At 42.2% G+C, this 15491-nt stretch overlaps 1 protein-coding gene across 5 annotated transcripts in view; it reads left to right on the forward strand.

The window, feature by feature from the left end:
* Positions 1–8303: 8303 nt before the first annotated feature.
* The window catches only part of LOC104603372 (ENHANCED DISEASE RESISTANCE protein (DUF1336)), a 116444-nt gene continuing 109256 nt past the window's right edge, over positions 8304–15491 (forward strand). For 2 of the 5 annotated variants that reach the window (XR_016082266.1, XR_016082265.1), the window contains exons 1-3: positions 8304–8836; positions 14590–14664; positions 14995–15048. Coding sequence is in view for 2 of the 5 variants with exons in the window: in XM_010267389.3 (XP_010265691.1) it covers positions 8621–8836; positions 14590–14664; positions 14995–15048 (345 nt within the window). In the remaining 3 variants the exon portion in view is untranslated. The remainder of the gene's footprint in view (positions 8837–14589; positions 14665–14994; positions 15049–15491) is intronic. The other 3 variants (XR_016082264.1, XM_010267389.3, XM_088897312.1) reach the window with 3 other exon arrangements.

Here is a 15491-nt window from a genome sequence, read left to right on the forward strand (position 1 = left end):
GGGGCAGAGGAGGTTGCTCCCGTTGTTCAAGCAGAGTCGAGCTGGATTGACCCGCTCGCGAGCTTCTTGCTACACGGGACCCTCCCTGTAGATCGCAATGCAGCCAGAAGAGTGTAGCGCCAGGTAGCCAAATACGTCATGATAGACGAACGGCTATACCAAAGATCCTACACGCTTCCCTACCTGCGTTGCTTGTGACCTACCGAAGCCGAGCTCGTACTCCGCGACACTCATGAGAGTCTGTGCGGCGGACACTTGAGGGGCAGGGCCCTCGCCCAAAAGGCACTTCGACAGGGGTATTATTGGCCAACAATGAAGGCAGATACTATTGAGCTCGTTAGAAAATGTGACAAATGCCATAAGCACGCCAATATTCACCACCAACCCGCTGCCGACCTCAAATATCTCACCAGCTCGCGGCCTTTTGCACAATGGGGAATCGATCTACTCGGGCCATTCCCACCAGCAACGGATGAGAGGAAGTTCTTAGTAGTAGCAGTGGATTACTTCACCAAGTGGGTAGAGGCTGAACCCCTTGTAACGATCACAGCCCTGAACATCCAAAACTTCTTTTGGAAGAACATTGTGTGCCGCTTCGGGTTACCTTGGGTACTGATCTCTGACAACGGCAAGCAGTTCGAGGACATCAAATTCCAAGACTGGTGACAAGACATGGGGATCCGACAGAACTTTACTTCAGTCACACACCCTCAAGCAAACGGTCAGGTAGAAGTCATAAACAGAGCCATCCTCCTAAGACTGAAGGCACGGTTAGACCGAGCTAAAGGGTTGTGGGCAGATGAGCTACCCAGTGTCCTATGGGCCTACCGGACCACGGAGAAGACTGCCACGGGTGAAACCCCCTTCAACCTCACCTATGGCACCGAAGCAATTATCCCCGCAGAGATTGAAGTACCTATGCTACGACTAGAAGCATACAACGACCAGATGAACGAATATGAGCTGCGTACCAACCTCGATCTACTCGACGAAGTAAGGAACCTCGCGTACATCAGGACCGCAGCCTACCAACAGAGAGTAGCTCGGTACTATAACGCCAGGGTCAAGAAGCGGAACATCCGCGTTGGCGACCTGGTACTTTGTAAAGTTAAGGTACCTGAGCCCGGCGCTGGCAAGCTCGGGTCCAACTGGGAAGGACCTTACCAAGTGAAACGAGTGCTCGGGGAATGAACGTACGAGCTCGAGACCCTCGAAGGGAAACGAGTACCTCGAGCATGGAATATTGTCAACTTAAGACAATACTATCTGTAACAACTGAGTGGGCCACGAGCCACTCCCCGAGCCTAAGGGCCAAGATACCGAGTTAATATGACTTCGGCGCGATAAGACCCAGTCGCCTCGACGGCATGGGCAAACTCTAGGAGGATGGACTATAAGCTGCTCCTCCAGCCTAAGGGCTAAAACGCCGAGCTAATGGAAGACCTCGACACCATACAAGACCTAGTTGCCTCATCGGCATAGGCCAAGTACTTGCAATGCCTAAGGCACAGGCAGTTCGGGCGAGAACCTTGTAACAGATAACCCGCCCTGGCATACAACAAGTTAAACCCGTAAAGGACAACTGATGTCAACTTAACCCGGGTTCAGACAGGTCGGTCATGTACCCTAATATGTCACTCACCTCGGTGTACATAAGGCTACCCCTACTAAGTGTTGGAAAACAGTTCGGGGCCACGACAATTGAGGAACCCTCACTTCGGGTAATTAGCCTAGTAGCCTAACAGTTTAGAATAAGACAACCACTTTGGCAAGTAAAAGAACATTGCACAAGTATTTGGCAAAGTGATTTTTTCATTACATAAGCTCCATTACATTGCCTAAATATGTTCAGTACAAAAGAGAAGGAAGTCGAGCTTGCAGGCCCAGAATACAAGGAGCATCTGACTATTTGGGAGGGTTATCAGCCTTACTCGGGGCTTCTTCAGGGGTCTCCTCGGAAGAATCAGTCAAATCGGTAGCGTCAACCTCCCCGTTGCCGCCATCATCTTCAGAGTCTGGGTCATCCGCGGCCTGGCATGCCATGTCATCCATGATGTTGAAAGAAGTGAAGGCACTTATATCCAGGTTGGGGTAGGCACGCCTTATCCACCACTGGCCGAGCTTGAACCCCCTACGGTAGGCCTTTGACATTACGTTATCACTTCGATGACTTGACGTAGTCGATGACGGGCTGAACCTTGGTCTGCTCCAGAGCGTCATCGAAGATCTCCGTCTTCTCCTTGATATCGGCCTTAAGAGACTCCACCTCGTGCTCCAACGCCTCCTTGGTTTCCTTGAGGGCCTGCATCTCGAGTTGCGAAGCCTTTTGGACCATTTTGAGGCTTTCCACCTCGAGCTTCAGGGCTTCCTGAACAACTCAGAGCCCGTTAACCTCGGGCTTCAGCCTATCTCGTTCACGGGCTAGCTCGTCTCTCTCTAACGCCAAGGCGTCATTCAGGCTCCTCTGAGCGGCAACAACACTCTCCAACTGATGGACCTTGTCTTGTGTTGCCTTCAACTCGACATGAGCCATGCGAGACGACTCCTCAGTAGCCAAAGCGCGCCTCAGGTGTTTGTCAGATTGGAGAGTCAAGGCGTGCACGACAGTGTTCGCCTAGCAGAAGAAAACTGGTTAGTACTAAACATATTGGAGAGTCAAGGCGTGCACGGCGTGCACGGCAGTGTTGGCTAATGGAATACGAACTTACCACCATGATGTGGGTTGCAGTGCAGCCCCCGAGCTGACCTAGGGAGAGTTCGACCCAAATCACAACCTCTGCATTGATGACGCCTCTCTTGCTTCGATCGAGGCTGACCTCGGGATCCAAAATGGACTCCTCCTCTCCAGCCTCTGAACTAGACGCCGCCGCATCTGCAGCACGGTGAGCCGACTCTTCGATGGCCTCGGTAGCTGCCCCAACAGAACTCGAAGCCTCAGCGGCAGCCCCGGTTGGCTCGTCCACCAGCCCCTCCGCAGCCTCAGGCTTTTGGGGTGGAAGATCATCCTCCAGATCTATCACTGGAGGGGCATTGTTGAGCTCGGGCTTAGGGATGGGAGCCCGGGGATGATCAGACTCGGGAGAGGGGGCCCCCGGCAACTCCACACGAGCCTTCTTGGTAGCTTTCTTGGCAGCCCGCTTCTTCCTCTTTTTCATTTGGTTGAGGAGCCTAGGAGCCGTAATCCTCTCTTCTTCGTCCATGGAACCTACAACAAAGTTGGCGTCAGCAAACCCGAAGACACCAAGCGAATAAAAGCAAAGCGCCAAAAGATAGAAATAGACCTACCCAGGCTCAAACCGGCCTGAACGAGCTTCTCTTCGGTGATGTACTCCCGATGATCGAGCTCAGCTTGAGCCCACGAATGGAAGGTCTTCCACGTCTGCTGGTTGAGGGTGATGCTAGTAGCACGGGTAGCCACCCCGTGCTGGCCCGGACCACGAAATAGTCCCGCTTCCAAGCCGGGACCTTGCTCGGGAACTTATGCAGCAGCTTGAACCCTGGGCGAGGAGACAAGTAGTAGACCTGCCCATGCTCGGGGAGAGCGCTAGAGGCGCTCTTTTTTATTAGTAGTATGGAGCAGAGTATGTCCGCGTCCAAAGAAACTGCTGTTCGCGACAGAGGGAAATGGTTCCCACCAAATTCCGAATGGAATTGGGGTGAAGCTGATCCAGCGTAATGCTGAAACGCCCCAACACCTTGGGAATAAGGGGGTGAAGAGGGAGATGAAGCCCACCGATGAGTTGTTCTTTGAAGATCGCAACCTCATCTGGGCCGTGCTCCCAGGGGAAATTGCCGATGGAAAGGTTGTAGGAGTACTCTGAAGGAAAGTTAAACTACTGAATGAGGTCTTGGAGCCTCTCCAGCAACAAAGTAGAAGGACCGAACTGGTCTGGCATCCGACCTCGATGAGAGGTAGATGCCAGTTTACCCGAGGTTGCCTGTGCCTCATGGGAAGGCCGGGCAACAACAGGGTCACCATGACCCGAGGTGCCCGCCTCGGGTCCCTCCGAAAAACTGCCCCCACTATACATAAGAAAGAACGAATTGAGAAAAGAGAAAAGAGGGAAGACTCGGGAACTCACCAGAAAGAGATGAAACCAAGCTGGAAGACCCGAGCTGGAGACCTCAGACGCGAGCTCAAGGTGAAAAACACTTAGCTAAGAAGGAAAATGGCTAGAATCCCGCTATTTATAGCCACGGGGCCCGGTAGCCAACGGTCAAGATTGGATCAATCCAACGGACCTCAAAGAAACTGGCTGCGAGACTCTCAAGGCGAATTTGGTTTAGCGCGTTTTTTGGCGTCCGCGCAGCATAAAGCGCGTGACGTCCGTGCATGAATTGCATGAGACACGGGTTTTTACCTCTGCGCAAACCGAATACCTAACCAGTCCAGCCGCTAAACCGCCCAACATCGCGGTATGAGAACCGAGCCAAATCCACCCAGCAAACCATGAACTCCTTGCATTGGGGCCCCGTCCCCAGCACGGGGAGTGGGGGGCAATTGATGGAGGACGATTTGGCCTGACCTCGTAGCACGGGTACACGTAGGCGTGACCTTGCTCAAGCGATGACTCAGCGTGACAACACAGTAAGCACAATCGCAACTCGGTGGGAAAGTCACACCGAGTTCAGTCCGGTAAATTGACGGGATAGACTACTCGCCGAGAGCCGCATAACCCGCGCCTCCTCCCCAGGGCTAAGGCACCCTGAGCTGCCTCCGAGCTCGGGGTCCCCTGACCTTTCCTAATACCCGAGCTCCTCCCAGTGGACCTCGGGTCACTCCTAGACAAAACACACCGATCTGCCTATAGATACCTTGAGATAAAGACACCTCGGGCCAGACAGCTCGGCTTAGCTCGCCACAGGCAGCTTGCCGCTTGCGAGATATCCCGGTACAGGGTAGCTCGCGAAAGGGTAGTCCGGCATATCGCAGGAGGATCTCCTGCCCGACCACCGAACCCACAAATCTGGGAACAACAACCATATCCCTGGTCAGACAGCATCGTGTCTGCCACCTTCAGAGGGTGTCTTACACCTGACAGGCACGAACACTGCAGTGACAACCCCGTGTGTGCCACCTCAGCCCCGTTACTAACGGCTGCGACAGGTTGACAGTGGCGGTTATACTCGCCCTGTCAGAGGCCAGTGGGCCGGAGGCAACGAATTTCTGTTATAAGGAGCTAGCATCAAGGAACAAAGGTATCATCTTCTACTCTCACGCTATCTGCACTCTTAGCCTTCATCTTCACTTTGCTTCTCCTACAGAGTACTAACTTAAGCATCGAAGTGTTCCCGCCGGGCAAGCCCCTGGGGCCCACCCCAAATGTATTTTGAATTTAAAAATTCTAACCCTAAGTTGAACCATCATTCTTCATTCTCTCTAAAAATTTTACTCTAATATTAATATATATATATATATATATATATATATATATATATATATATATAAAATTGGGTTGGGTCGGTTTTAGTTGATTTACACACCAAACAAACCTAAAACTGATCACCTTAGTTCAAATTAAATCGATCGGTTTGGCCTAACAACCCTAAGCCATTGAGCTGCCATGTATGTGTCCAATAGGTGAGCAAAATAAATAAATTTTCTTGGCAAGGATATGTGGAGGCAACGTTTGGTAAAATCTAGAAACAACAAAGTGAACAATCAGCCGACCATGAAGGATGTCCTACCAAAGAATTGCTCTCTCATGTTCTTATTAGTTTCTGTTTTTGTAGATGCTTGATTAATTGATATTTTAGATGAGCGATTTGATTGCTCACCATAAACACTCCTTTCTTTTAAGATTCCCTCTGAGAATTGATTTACGTAATGTGTTGGGTTAGTGCAACGTTTTTCACTTTTAGTTGTAAAGTTTTTGACAATTAGATCTGATGTCTCTTTTTTTTGAAATAAAATATTCAATTTTTATGTATAATTTAAAACTACAAGTTTTCTATTTTTTAAAAATTGGCTTAAACATATGATATACGTAAGGTTTAAAGTATATCGATACGATACATCATCCGTATCATATTCAAGGTTCTAAACGTATCGGCCTATGTTGGTGTTTTTTTTTTTTTTTTTTTGAAATTGGTTCAGAGGGGCTGATTTAAGGCCCGATTACCCTCAGAACCAGTGGCTGACCCGACACAACCCCTGTAGGGACGTATCGGGAAGCCACTGACATGATACGTATCGGCCAATGCAGATCGATACATGTCGATACTTTTAACCTCAATCATATTGTATCTTTTAGTTTTCAAAACACTTATTTATGTAAAAAGCACAAGATTTCAAGTACTAATACACTTTTGCCAATACACAGAGGTGTATGATATTTTGAACCTTGAACGTACATGCTTAGTATAGACTACAAATGTCTGGTTAGACATCAGTCCTATGGGCCAACACAATGCCACCACGTTATTTTCAGATATTTTTGTAATTTTCAAATTAAATGTTCTTTTTCTTGCTTAAATTCAAAGAATATTAATTATTAAGAACTCTTGGAAAAAATCTAGTCCTTACAAACTACCAAATCATAGAAATTTATTTCTACAAATAAAAAAATATATATTTTTCATCTCATCTCAACTCAACTCAACTAATTAAGCCTTGTCCCCAACTATATGGGGGTTTTCTATTTTTTCTATATTTAGTGACATGTCATCATCATCATCATCATCCATGCCTTATCCCAAGTATATGGGGTTGTTTATATGAATCTTATTTTCTTAATCCATTTTATTTAAAGTTATATCCACTATTAAATCATTAGTGTTTAAATCATTTTTTACTACTTCTACCCATGCCCTTTTTTGTCTATCCTATCCCTTTTAGCCCCTTCAACTTGTTACAAATCATTATTTCTAATTGATATTGTTGAAATTCATTGTTAAATTATTGACTATCATATAGCTAGCAATGTTTTATGTGATAGGTGAATACCACTTAGGTTGAAAGGAAATCTTTATAAAACTATCATATAGCTAGCAATGTTGTATATATAGAACAAATTATTGGACATTCGCGAAATAATACATCTAAAAAATGGGACAAAATTTTGAATTTTAATATGATTAATGGAAAAACTAAAAAATGATAGGATTAGAGATGAAATTGTTCAGGTGATGGTTGACTTGGCCAAGAATGCCATGTGGCTATCTTTGTGGTTGCCCCCTTAAACCAACTCCTCTGAATCAACTTAACAAAAAGCATCAATAAAAGCCGATACGCTCAATAATGAATAATCACTTGTTCTGTCTAAGGTAATAGACTAATCGAATTTGTTGTTAGCAAAAACATGTTAATACGTTGAGGATGACAGCACTGCAATCTATTCTATTACCAATGAGGTTGGATTGTTGTGCTATCAACGTGTAAACATGCTTTTTGCTGGCAGCAAATCCCGTCATATTGATGTATAATAGGCACAAGGTAATAGCCATCCAATTACAATCCAGATCTCTAGCTACACCTACAAGCATCCTACCCACAGGACACTTGTTTTAATAGATTCGATCTCATCCAATTAACTTACGTCTAATATTTGAATTGAATTGGATTTTAATAGATTCGATTAGTTTAACTCCCAACTGATCCATCCATTTGCAATTATAAAATTATAACATAGCCATCGTGTTCAACTAATCCAGTCTTGTAGACAATCTCATGGGCCATTTGCCTTGATTGAGCCACTTGGGAGAAACTGCATAAAATAACTTCATTGGGAAATTGTTCCGAATAGACTACTGGCTTCAAGTGGTGTCCGGAACACTGATCTGAACTTTCCGGATTTTGCTTATCGTTTTCATATGGGGTCCAATTTAGAATTTCAAAAGCCAAAGGCTTTCAGATAACGGTTTTTGACATATCATGAACCAATAACCTGGAATGTCATAAAGCTGTGTTTGGCAATTGATAGAAATCAGAAAAGTCAAAAAGTTTCTTCCTAATGGCAAAGTCGATAAAAGCTCAACCAACGCCAACGCATAGTCCGCATAAGCCCTCCCCAAGTCCCAAACGGGTTATATAATATCTCATTTTGGTAGCGGTAGCGCCCAGATCTGGTCTCGTTGTGTTTATGAAATCCATTGGCACACGTGTCAACTGATGTGCAAGGAAGGATTCTGTCATTCTGTGGTGAATGAATGCTTAGATTTCATCTTCTCTCAGTGTCAAAAGCAAGGAAATAAAAAATGCTTCTTCTATTCTTTTAAGTTTTAGCAACGAATGTGGATAATGGAGAAGTAAAATGATTTCGATAAAACGAATCAACCTGTACCCAGATGATTCTCGTAGAAAAATGCCTTCAGTAGGAACTTTGAAGAACCAACTATAAAAGCAAAAAAGCAAAAGAAGAAAAGCTCTAAAAGCGAAAGAAAGATAGCTTTTATATATTTTAGATCTGGCTTTCCTGCCAGGCTTCCGTGATTCTTCCCTCCAGTTGGAAGAATCAACTACCCTTAAAAACCGATTTCGTTGGTCGGTAGATCCAAATATTTATTCTCTATTACCTCTCAGTCCTCGGCCTCCACTTCTTACGGTCTTACCCAAGCTATTGGGGCAAAATAACTACGTTAGATTCTCTCACTTTCTATCTCCACTAGTGTTTGTTCGTGGATGTCGTCGTCGTCTAAAATGGCGAGTAGAGAAGGATCGGAGATAGAAGGATCAGAGAGCGGTTCGGAAGAGAGAGGGATGTTTGAGTACTTTGGTTGGGTTTATCACCTGGGAGTTAACTCCATCGGTCACGAGTATTGCCATCTCCGCTTTCTGTTTTTAAGAGGCAGATACGTTGAGATGTACAAGCGTGATCCTCACGAGAATCCTGGCATTGTAAGCTTTTCTTCCCCTTCTCCTTTTTCTCTTTAATTGGCCTTTTTTCGTTCTGCTTGAATTTATGTAATCATTTTTTGTTGTGGGTACTGAAATTCGATCACGAGAGTCGAAAAATGTTAACGGAGAACGAGGTGGGTTGCTGGGTGTTGAAGTACCATTTTGTTTTTTCTTCTGAACTTTTAGTTATGAAGGATTAGTGGAAAAAGTAGATGTGAATTACTGGGTTATATGAGAAAGGAATTACGGAAACAAACTTTACTTCAATAGATAAAAACATTCTGGTGCATTCAATTCTTTGCAAGATCATTAGTCAAGTTATTGATCTTAATTAGGACTAGATGTGACATATGGTTCACTTTTCTGTTGAGGCCCAACAGTTCACAGTTCTAAAGTGGTATTCGAGGGCTCGATTTTGGATGCGTTCTGCTTTATTGGGTTTATGATCTTTTGAGAAGAGCTAAATCTTTAGCCATGATGGAATCCTACTGAGTAAGCAGGTCTGGTGTATGTAAATATACATGCTCAATGTCATGACACAAGTACTGCAATGCATGAGGGGCTCAATTTTCTCTCTACTACCTGTCAACAAGCAAATGAAACATTGAGACACTCCTACTTCCGAGCATGAAGTCTTTTTCAGTCCCATGAAAATGGTGCTAACTTTTTCTCAACATTTTGACATTTTTTAAGCAGGTAACTGTTATCTGCAATAGATATCAAAAAGAGGGTTATGCCTGAAGGATACACAAGATGCACAAAATGTGAAGAAAATATGTACATTCAGTGCATCACTTACAAGAAGTTACTTTGGAAGAGAGCTGTCATTAAATAAAAAGGCCCTTCTAACCCTACATCTAGCTAATCCATCCACTATGATATTCAAGGCCTTTGGAATCCGATGAGTCTGCATGATCTTCCAATCATTTAAAAAGTGCCCAGTCTTCATGTATTGCTGTTTAAACTTTGACTTGATCTAACAGCATAAGTTGAGTTACCATTGATGTATCTTTGAGGTCATGGGTGATGTAGGATGGGTTCAGTAACTTTTAGATCTGGTGGTTTTCTTTTTAGGGTGAAGAAAGGTAATTTGAGTGATTAAGGATGAAGAATATTGGTGGAAAAGTAAGCGGATAGATGCTGTTTATCAAAGAATAAGCAGGACATTATAAAGAAGACAAGAGATCTTGCTGCTAGTGAGCAGCCTGGGGATAAATTGCTTACATGATGAAACAAGTTGGAAAAGAGAAAAAAACAGAGAAAAGCACCTGGATACATTCAGAACTACTAAACTAAACTTTTACTTTAAAATTAAACACCTCTAAATTTCAATTACAATGACTATTTATGGACTCAACATAAGGGACTGGATCAATGGATCTTCCTATAAGTCAATCGGATAAGAATGGTCTATAGGGTCTGAAGGTCAGATGCAGATGCCAAAGAGGATATGCCGGTGAAAGTGTAGCAAAGAGTGAAGGAAAGCTGAAAATGTTTTTGAAGGTCCTTTCCAAGGGGACCAAATCCCCTATTTATAGGGAAAGCTGGCTATGCTGACGTGCATAACTCTTCATTATTCCAAAACATTCCAAAGACACTAGTTATGTTGGAGTAGAGTTAGAATTCGTCAGATAGATGGCCGAACCATGCTAGATGGCTGGCCAAAATTTCAAAAAATTTTCTAACCTTTTTGGGAACCAATTTCCCAGTAAATTTGAAATTTTAGGATTGTTCTTGCATTGAATCGGACTAGATTTGAAACCAAGGAGAAGGGAGATTATACCTGATACGGAGACCACAAATCGCAGCTCCCAAGGTGGTAGTTCATGCCCAATATCACTCCTAAAACCAGCCTCCAACTGAAGATGGTGAAGTGTATAGAGAACCGATTCAACAACACTTGATTTCAGAAAATTTGCTATCCAACTTGCTTGGATTGAACAGGGTAATTGAGCCTGCTATTCTTCAGTGTTTTTTTTTTGTTTTTTTTTTTTGCAAAAACAAAGAAGGAAATTGATCTAAATCAGTTCTTGAAAGCCTAGGTCGTTCTAGGGTTTCTTGGGAGACAAAAGAGAAGAAGATAGAACAAGAGAGAGAGGTAGTATAGTCTTGTTCACCCTCTTCTCCTTTTATCTCTTAATGGAGCACACTCCTAATCTTGGGAGATTATCTAGATTTGAATTGGATCTGGACTCTTTTAACAATTAAACATTATCCTCTTGAGAGGATAAGTGCTCCATACCCAATACTAGACCCAGATTTGACCCAAATCACGTTGTCATGTGACAACTTAATTAATCTTATTAATATTTGGGCCTTTGGCCCATTTTCTTCAAAGATTCACGACCCTAGGTGTTGTATGGCTATGCCTAATATTGTATGGCGTGGGACCCCACAAAGGTCTCACTCAAGTCCATAAGGGTATGGTCCCACCTCTGAGAGAGGCCAGACCGAATTCATTGTTTAGAGTAGTGAACCCCTGAGCCAATCAGTACAGGCTTAGTTTGGGCCCAACATTTACACCTAAGTGATCGTTGGATTAAGCCACCCTATGAAGACCCAAGGATAATGGACTTAAGTGAGATAAAGCCCATTGGGTAATTAGCCCTGTAATGGTCTCTTACACTTAACCTTTCGGCCCATAATGATCAAAACATTGCTTGACAAGGAATGACCTCTCCCTTGGCTGCAAGGTGTAGTGCCACACTCTCTTCTCAGATGGATCCCGAGATTAAAACATTTTGCAAATTTTTTTCATAAAATAGTAGTATATACGATGTATAAATACATTTTGCAAAACTAGATTTCAAATACAATTGAAATCCACTACCGACAGTTTAGGTTTCCATCAGAGAGAGTGTAAACCTTGATATTCACTTTGTTTGACAAAGGGGCCAACTCTATTACTATGATCACCCACTCAGGTTATTTTCCAAACTACCCCAACATGCCTAGGTATTTGACCCTTGGTGGATCTCATTGATTGTCACATCAAAGACAACCTAGTCCAACACTTAGTGCAGTACCATAATCATGCCTAGGTATTTGACCCTTGATAGATCTCATTGATTGTTACATCAAAAATAGCCTAGTCCAACACCTAGTGCAGTACCATAATCAAGCCTGGGGTTACGTGTAACTTTCTAGTTTTGCCCATCTATCTCCAAGGTCCAGGGCATAACTGGAAATCAGTCCGGGTTCAGTGTTTCTTTCAAACACACGCTGCATGTGCTTGGGGTCTAACCCTAGTAGCTGAGACAAGCTGTTCCAACTATTTGGCAGTTGGAGAACATTCTAAACTAACACGAGTCTCATAAGTGTCCAGTTTAAGGGGTAATACACAGAAAATATACCAATATCAACATGAAATAATAATGTACTTTATTCATTTACAAATAAATGTTTATGTACATCAGTCTGATTGGAGCTAAGGGCATACATTGTCTAACAAGTTACGGCATCGGATTTTAGGCCACCTTAGGGTGAATACACGTGCAAGGAGGGGACTAGGTACTAACCTGTGGCTTTCCTTGTGTCCTTCACAATCTCACCACATGGCATAATTTGAGCCTATACGTTTGTCATGCCTAAAGTGCTATATTGTCTGTGTACAGGAATTGTGAAGCTAGGTTTCAGTGAATCCTTCCACAGGATCTGCTATTTCATGGATTTGACAGATATCGCAAGTCTCAGAAGCTGAATACTTAGGAATTGCAATGTTTTGGTACAATATTGTGGCAATAGGCATGTCTATCTCCTTACATTCCCTTCATATGCTCCAAACTCAACTAGAAATCTCAAAAATAAGGTAACACTTAAATAAGGACCATGACTCTTAAAATATTCCCAACAACCCATTACTGATCCTATTAAAACTAAACAAACAAAAAGCAACCTTAGGAGAGATCAAGAAAATGGAAATACTGAAATCCTGCAACAGAATAACACCCTATGAGTATCAAAACACTTCAGGTTCACAATATATTAATCTCATTGGATAGATATCTCAATAATCTATCTAATGACACCAAAATCATCTAAAATGTTAAGTTTTACCCCTGAAAAATTGGCTGATTACAACTTTAACTTTTCAAAAATTTAAGAGCTCTCTAGAAAATACTTTAAGCTATTTTGATACTCTAATGATTGACCCTTTTACTAGGATACTAACAAATTAGAAAATAACTCTTAAAAGAATCAAATTGACAAAATTCAAATAACCCAACAATATGTAATTGCAATTGGTATAAGAATTTGAGGAAACTTGGTTTCTTCTTTCATGGTTTCTTTCCCTTTTTCCTTATCTGGATCCATGGGTTTCCTCTATCACTATGTGAAGGCCTCCTTAGGAGAAACTGAAGTAATGCATCTTACTTCTGTCATTGTAGTCTTATTGCTGCATCTGGATGGGTTACATAGTGGAACATTGGACCACCATGAGTATTGAAACCACCATTAGCAAAGATAGAGAGTAGTTCTCTTTATATCTCTCCAGTACAAAGAGAAACTCCAGTGCTCCTTTGAGACATGCATGCATGAAAAAATCAAGGGTTTTTGTGCTGAAATTTGCCCCACTAATAGAGGACAGTGAGAGGAACTTGTGGAGAAGTTTGGGCCCCAAACCAATTTGCCACATTTTAAGATTCCTTGGTCATTTAGCCTTCTTTTCTAAATGACTTGAATATATACCTATGGAAACCCAAATTTCAAAAAAGGGCCTGCAGGGGAACCATATATGATACAAGTACAATACATTCTTTTTTTGAAGACAAATAAAAAACAAAGTTTTTTATTATGAGAAAAGCACACCCCAGAAAAAGAGAAAGTACAATACATTCTTGTGAAGAGTCTTGTTTAGATTCGTTCTCTTTTTGAACCTTCAAATTGTACCATATCATGTAGTGCATTTTAGTGGTCAGCAAGGTTCAAAATATCGATACAGGCCAATATGCCCCAACTGGCGTATCGGCCTGTGTTGAGGCTCGCTTTTATTTTTTTTAGTTTTTGTTTTTTCAAACTGGTTCAGAGGGATTGGTTTAAGGCCCATCTACCCCGTGAACCAGGCCAGACCCCTAAACACCCACTGCAGGGGCGTATTGGGAGGCCACCAATACGATACGTATCGGACAATATGGCCCGATACGTATCGGACAATATGGCCCGATACGTATCGAAATTTTGAACCTTGGTGGTCAGTATTTCATGTCAAAACATCCTAGAAAACTTTCCTTGTTCCCATTTTGTACAATACCAAGAATTCCTTCAAATATATTCATCTCTAGTTCTTTCTCTCCTAGCCCTGCTACTTGTCTATTTGAGTATTGTTAACTCTGTTGAATGTGATGATAATACATATAGTTTTCACATGAACATTTGACCATTATCCTTCTTTCTAAACTGCCAAATGATTATTCCTTTTTTATTTTCCTTTTGCGTTGTTCGTATTATTTTATTTTACCTTTGCTCAGAGTGAATTTTGTCTCCACAATATCATGTTTCTCTAGTTATCGGATAAATGTTTGGACTGTATACACATAATTACATGGATATGTATATGCATTCGCAAGTACTTGCTTACACAGGTGCATGTATATACCACTTTACATGCATGCATTCATAATTGTGCATACTGCATAGAGACACCTACTACTTGCATGTCTTTCTATTTTAGAAGAGATGTTATATGTTTGTATATATATGTATGTATGCAGCTTTTCTTACTTAAATTAAAATACCTTTTTTTTTTATTACAGAAGCCTATCAGGAAGGGTGTGGTTGGGCACACTCTTATGGTAGAGGAGCTAGGGCGTAAGAAGGTCAATCATGGGGTATGGCTTCTATTCTTCCTTCTGAATGCCTTCTTTAACATATTATATCTTCCTTGCAATGTTCTATTTGTATGTGCTGGATTTATGTGCTATATAGATCTTGTATTCAGTAAGATATGTTTTACTATTGTTTGAAAGAAAAAAAATTGCTTCAGCTTCTTCCACTCTCTCTCTCTCTCTCTCTCACACACACACACATGGATCTAATTGTTTAGTTTTTCCATATTTGCTCTTTGGAACTTGGTTTCTCATGGGTCTAACAAGGAAATATATATATATATATATATATATATATATATATATATATATATTCTTTTCAAAATTCCCTAGGATGTATATGTGCTACGATTTTACAATCGGCTGGACGAGACAAAAAAAGGAGAAGTAAGTAACCATTCTTTGTATTTTATTTGTTTCTCTTTGTTGCAACTTGTACTATAATCTGCAACACATAAAACATCAATGTATGAGGTCATTTGCTATATACTTTTACCTTTTGGGAAGAAGTGAGAGACTGTTCTGTAATTTGCCTTAAGTTCTAGAATTAAAACCTTATGGAAGTTGCTACCTGGAAGGTTCAATGAGTTTATTTTGTATTCAGAAGCCCTGTTGAAGATGAAATTAGTGGCTGAAGTCTCTAGAAAGATTCTTTCTTACCTTTTAAGGTTCAGATTGAGTTAAATACAGGGACATGTGGGTAACATTTCCCGGTCTCACTTTAATCAGGCTGGTCCCCAATCAAACGTCCAGATTTTTGAGTTGCAAATGTATAACAAACTGGGGTACTTCTATGTTGGCAAAGGGTGGTCTTCCATGGGAATAACCAT

This window comes from Nelumbo nucifera, chromosome 2, assembly GCF_055504915.1.
Source record: "Nelumbo nucifera cultivar China Antique chromosome 2, China Antique-T2T, whole genome shotgun sequence".
NCBI lineage: Eukaryota > Viridiplantae > Streptophyta > Magnoliopsida > Proteales > Nelumbonaceae > Nelumbo > Nelumbo nucifera.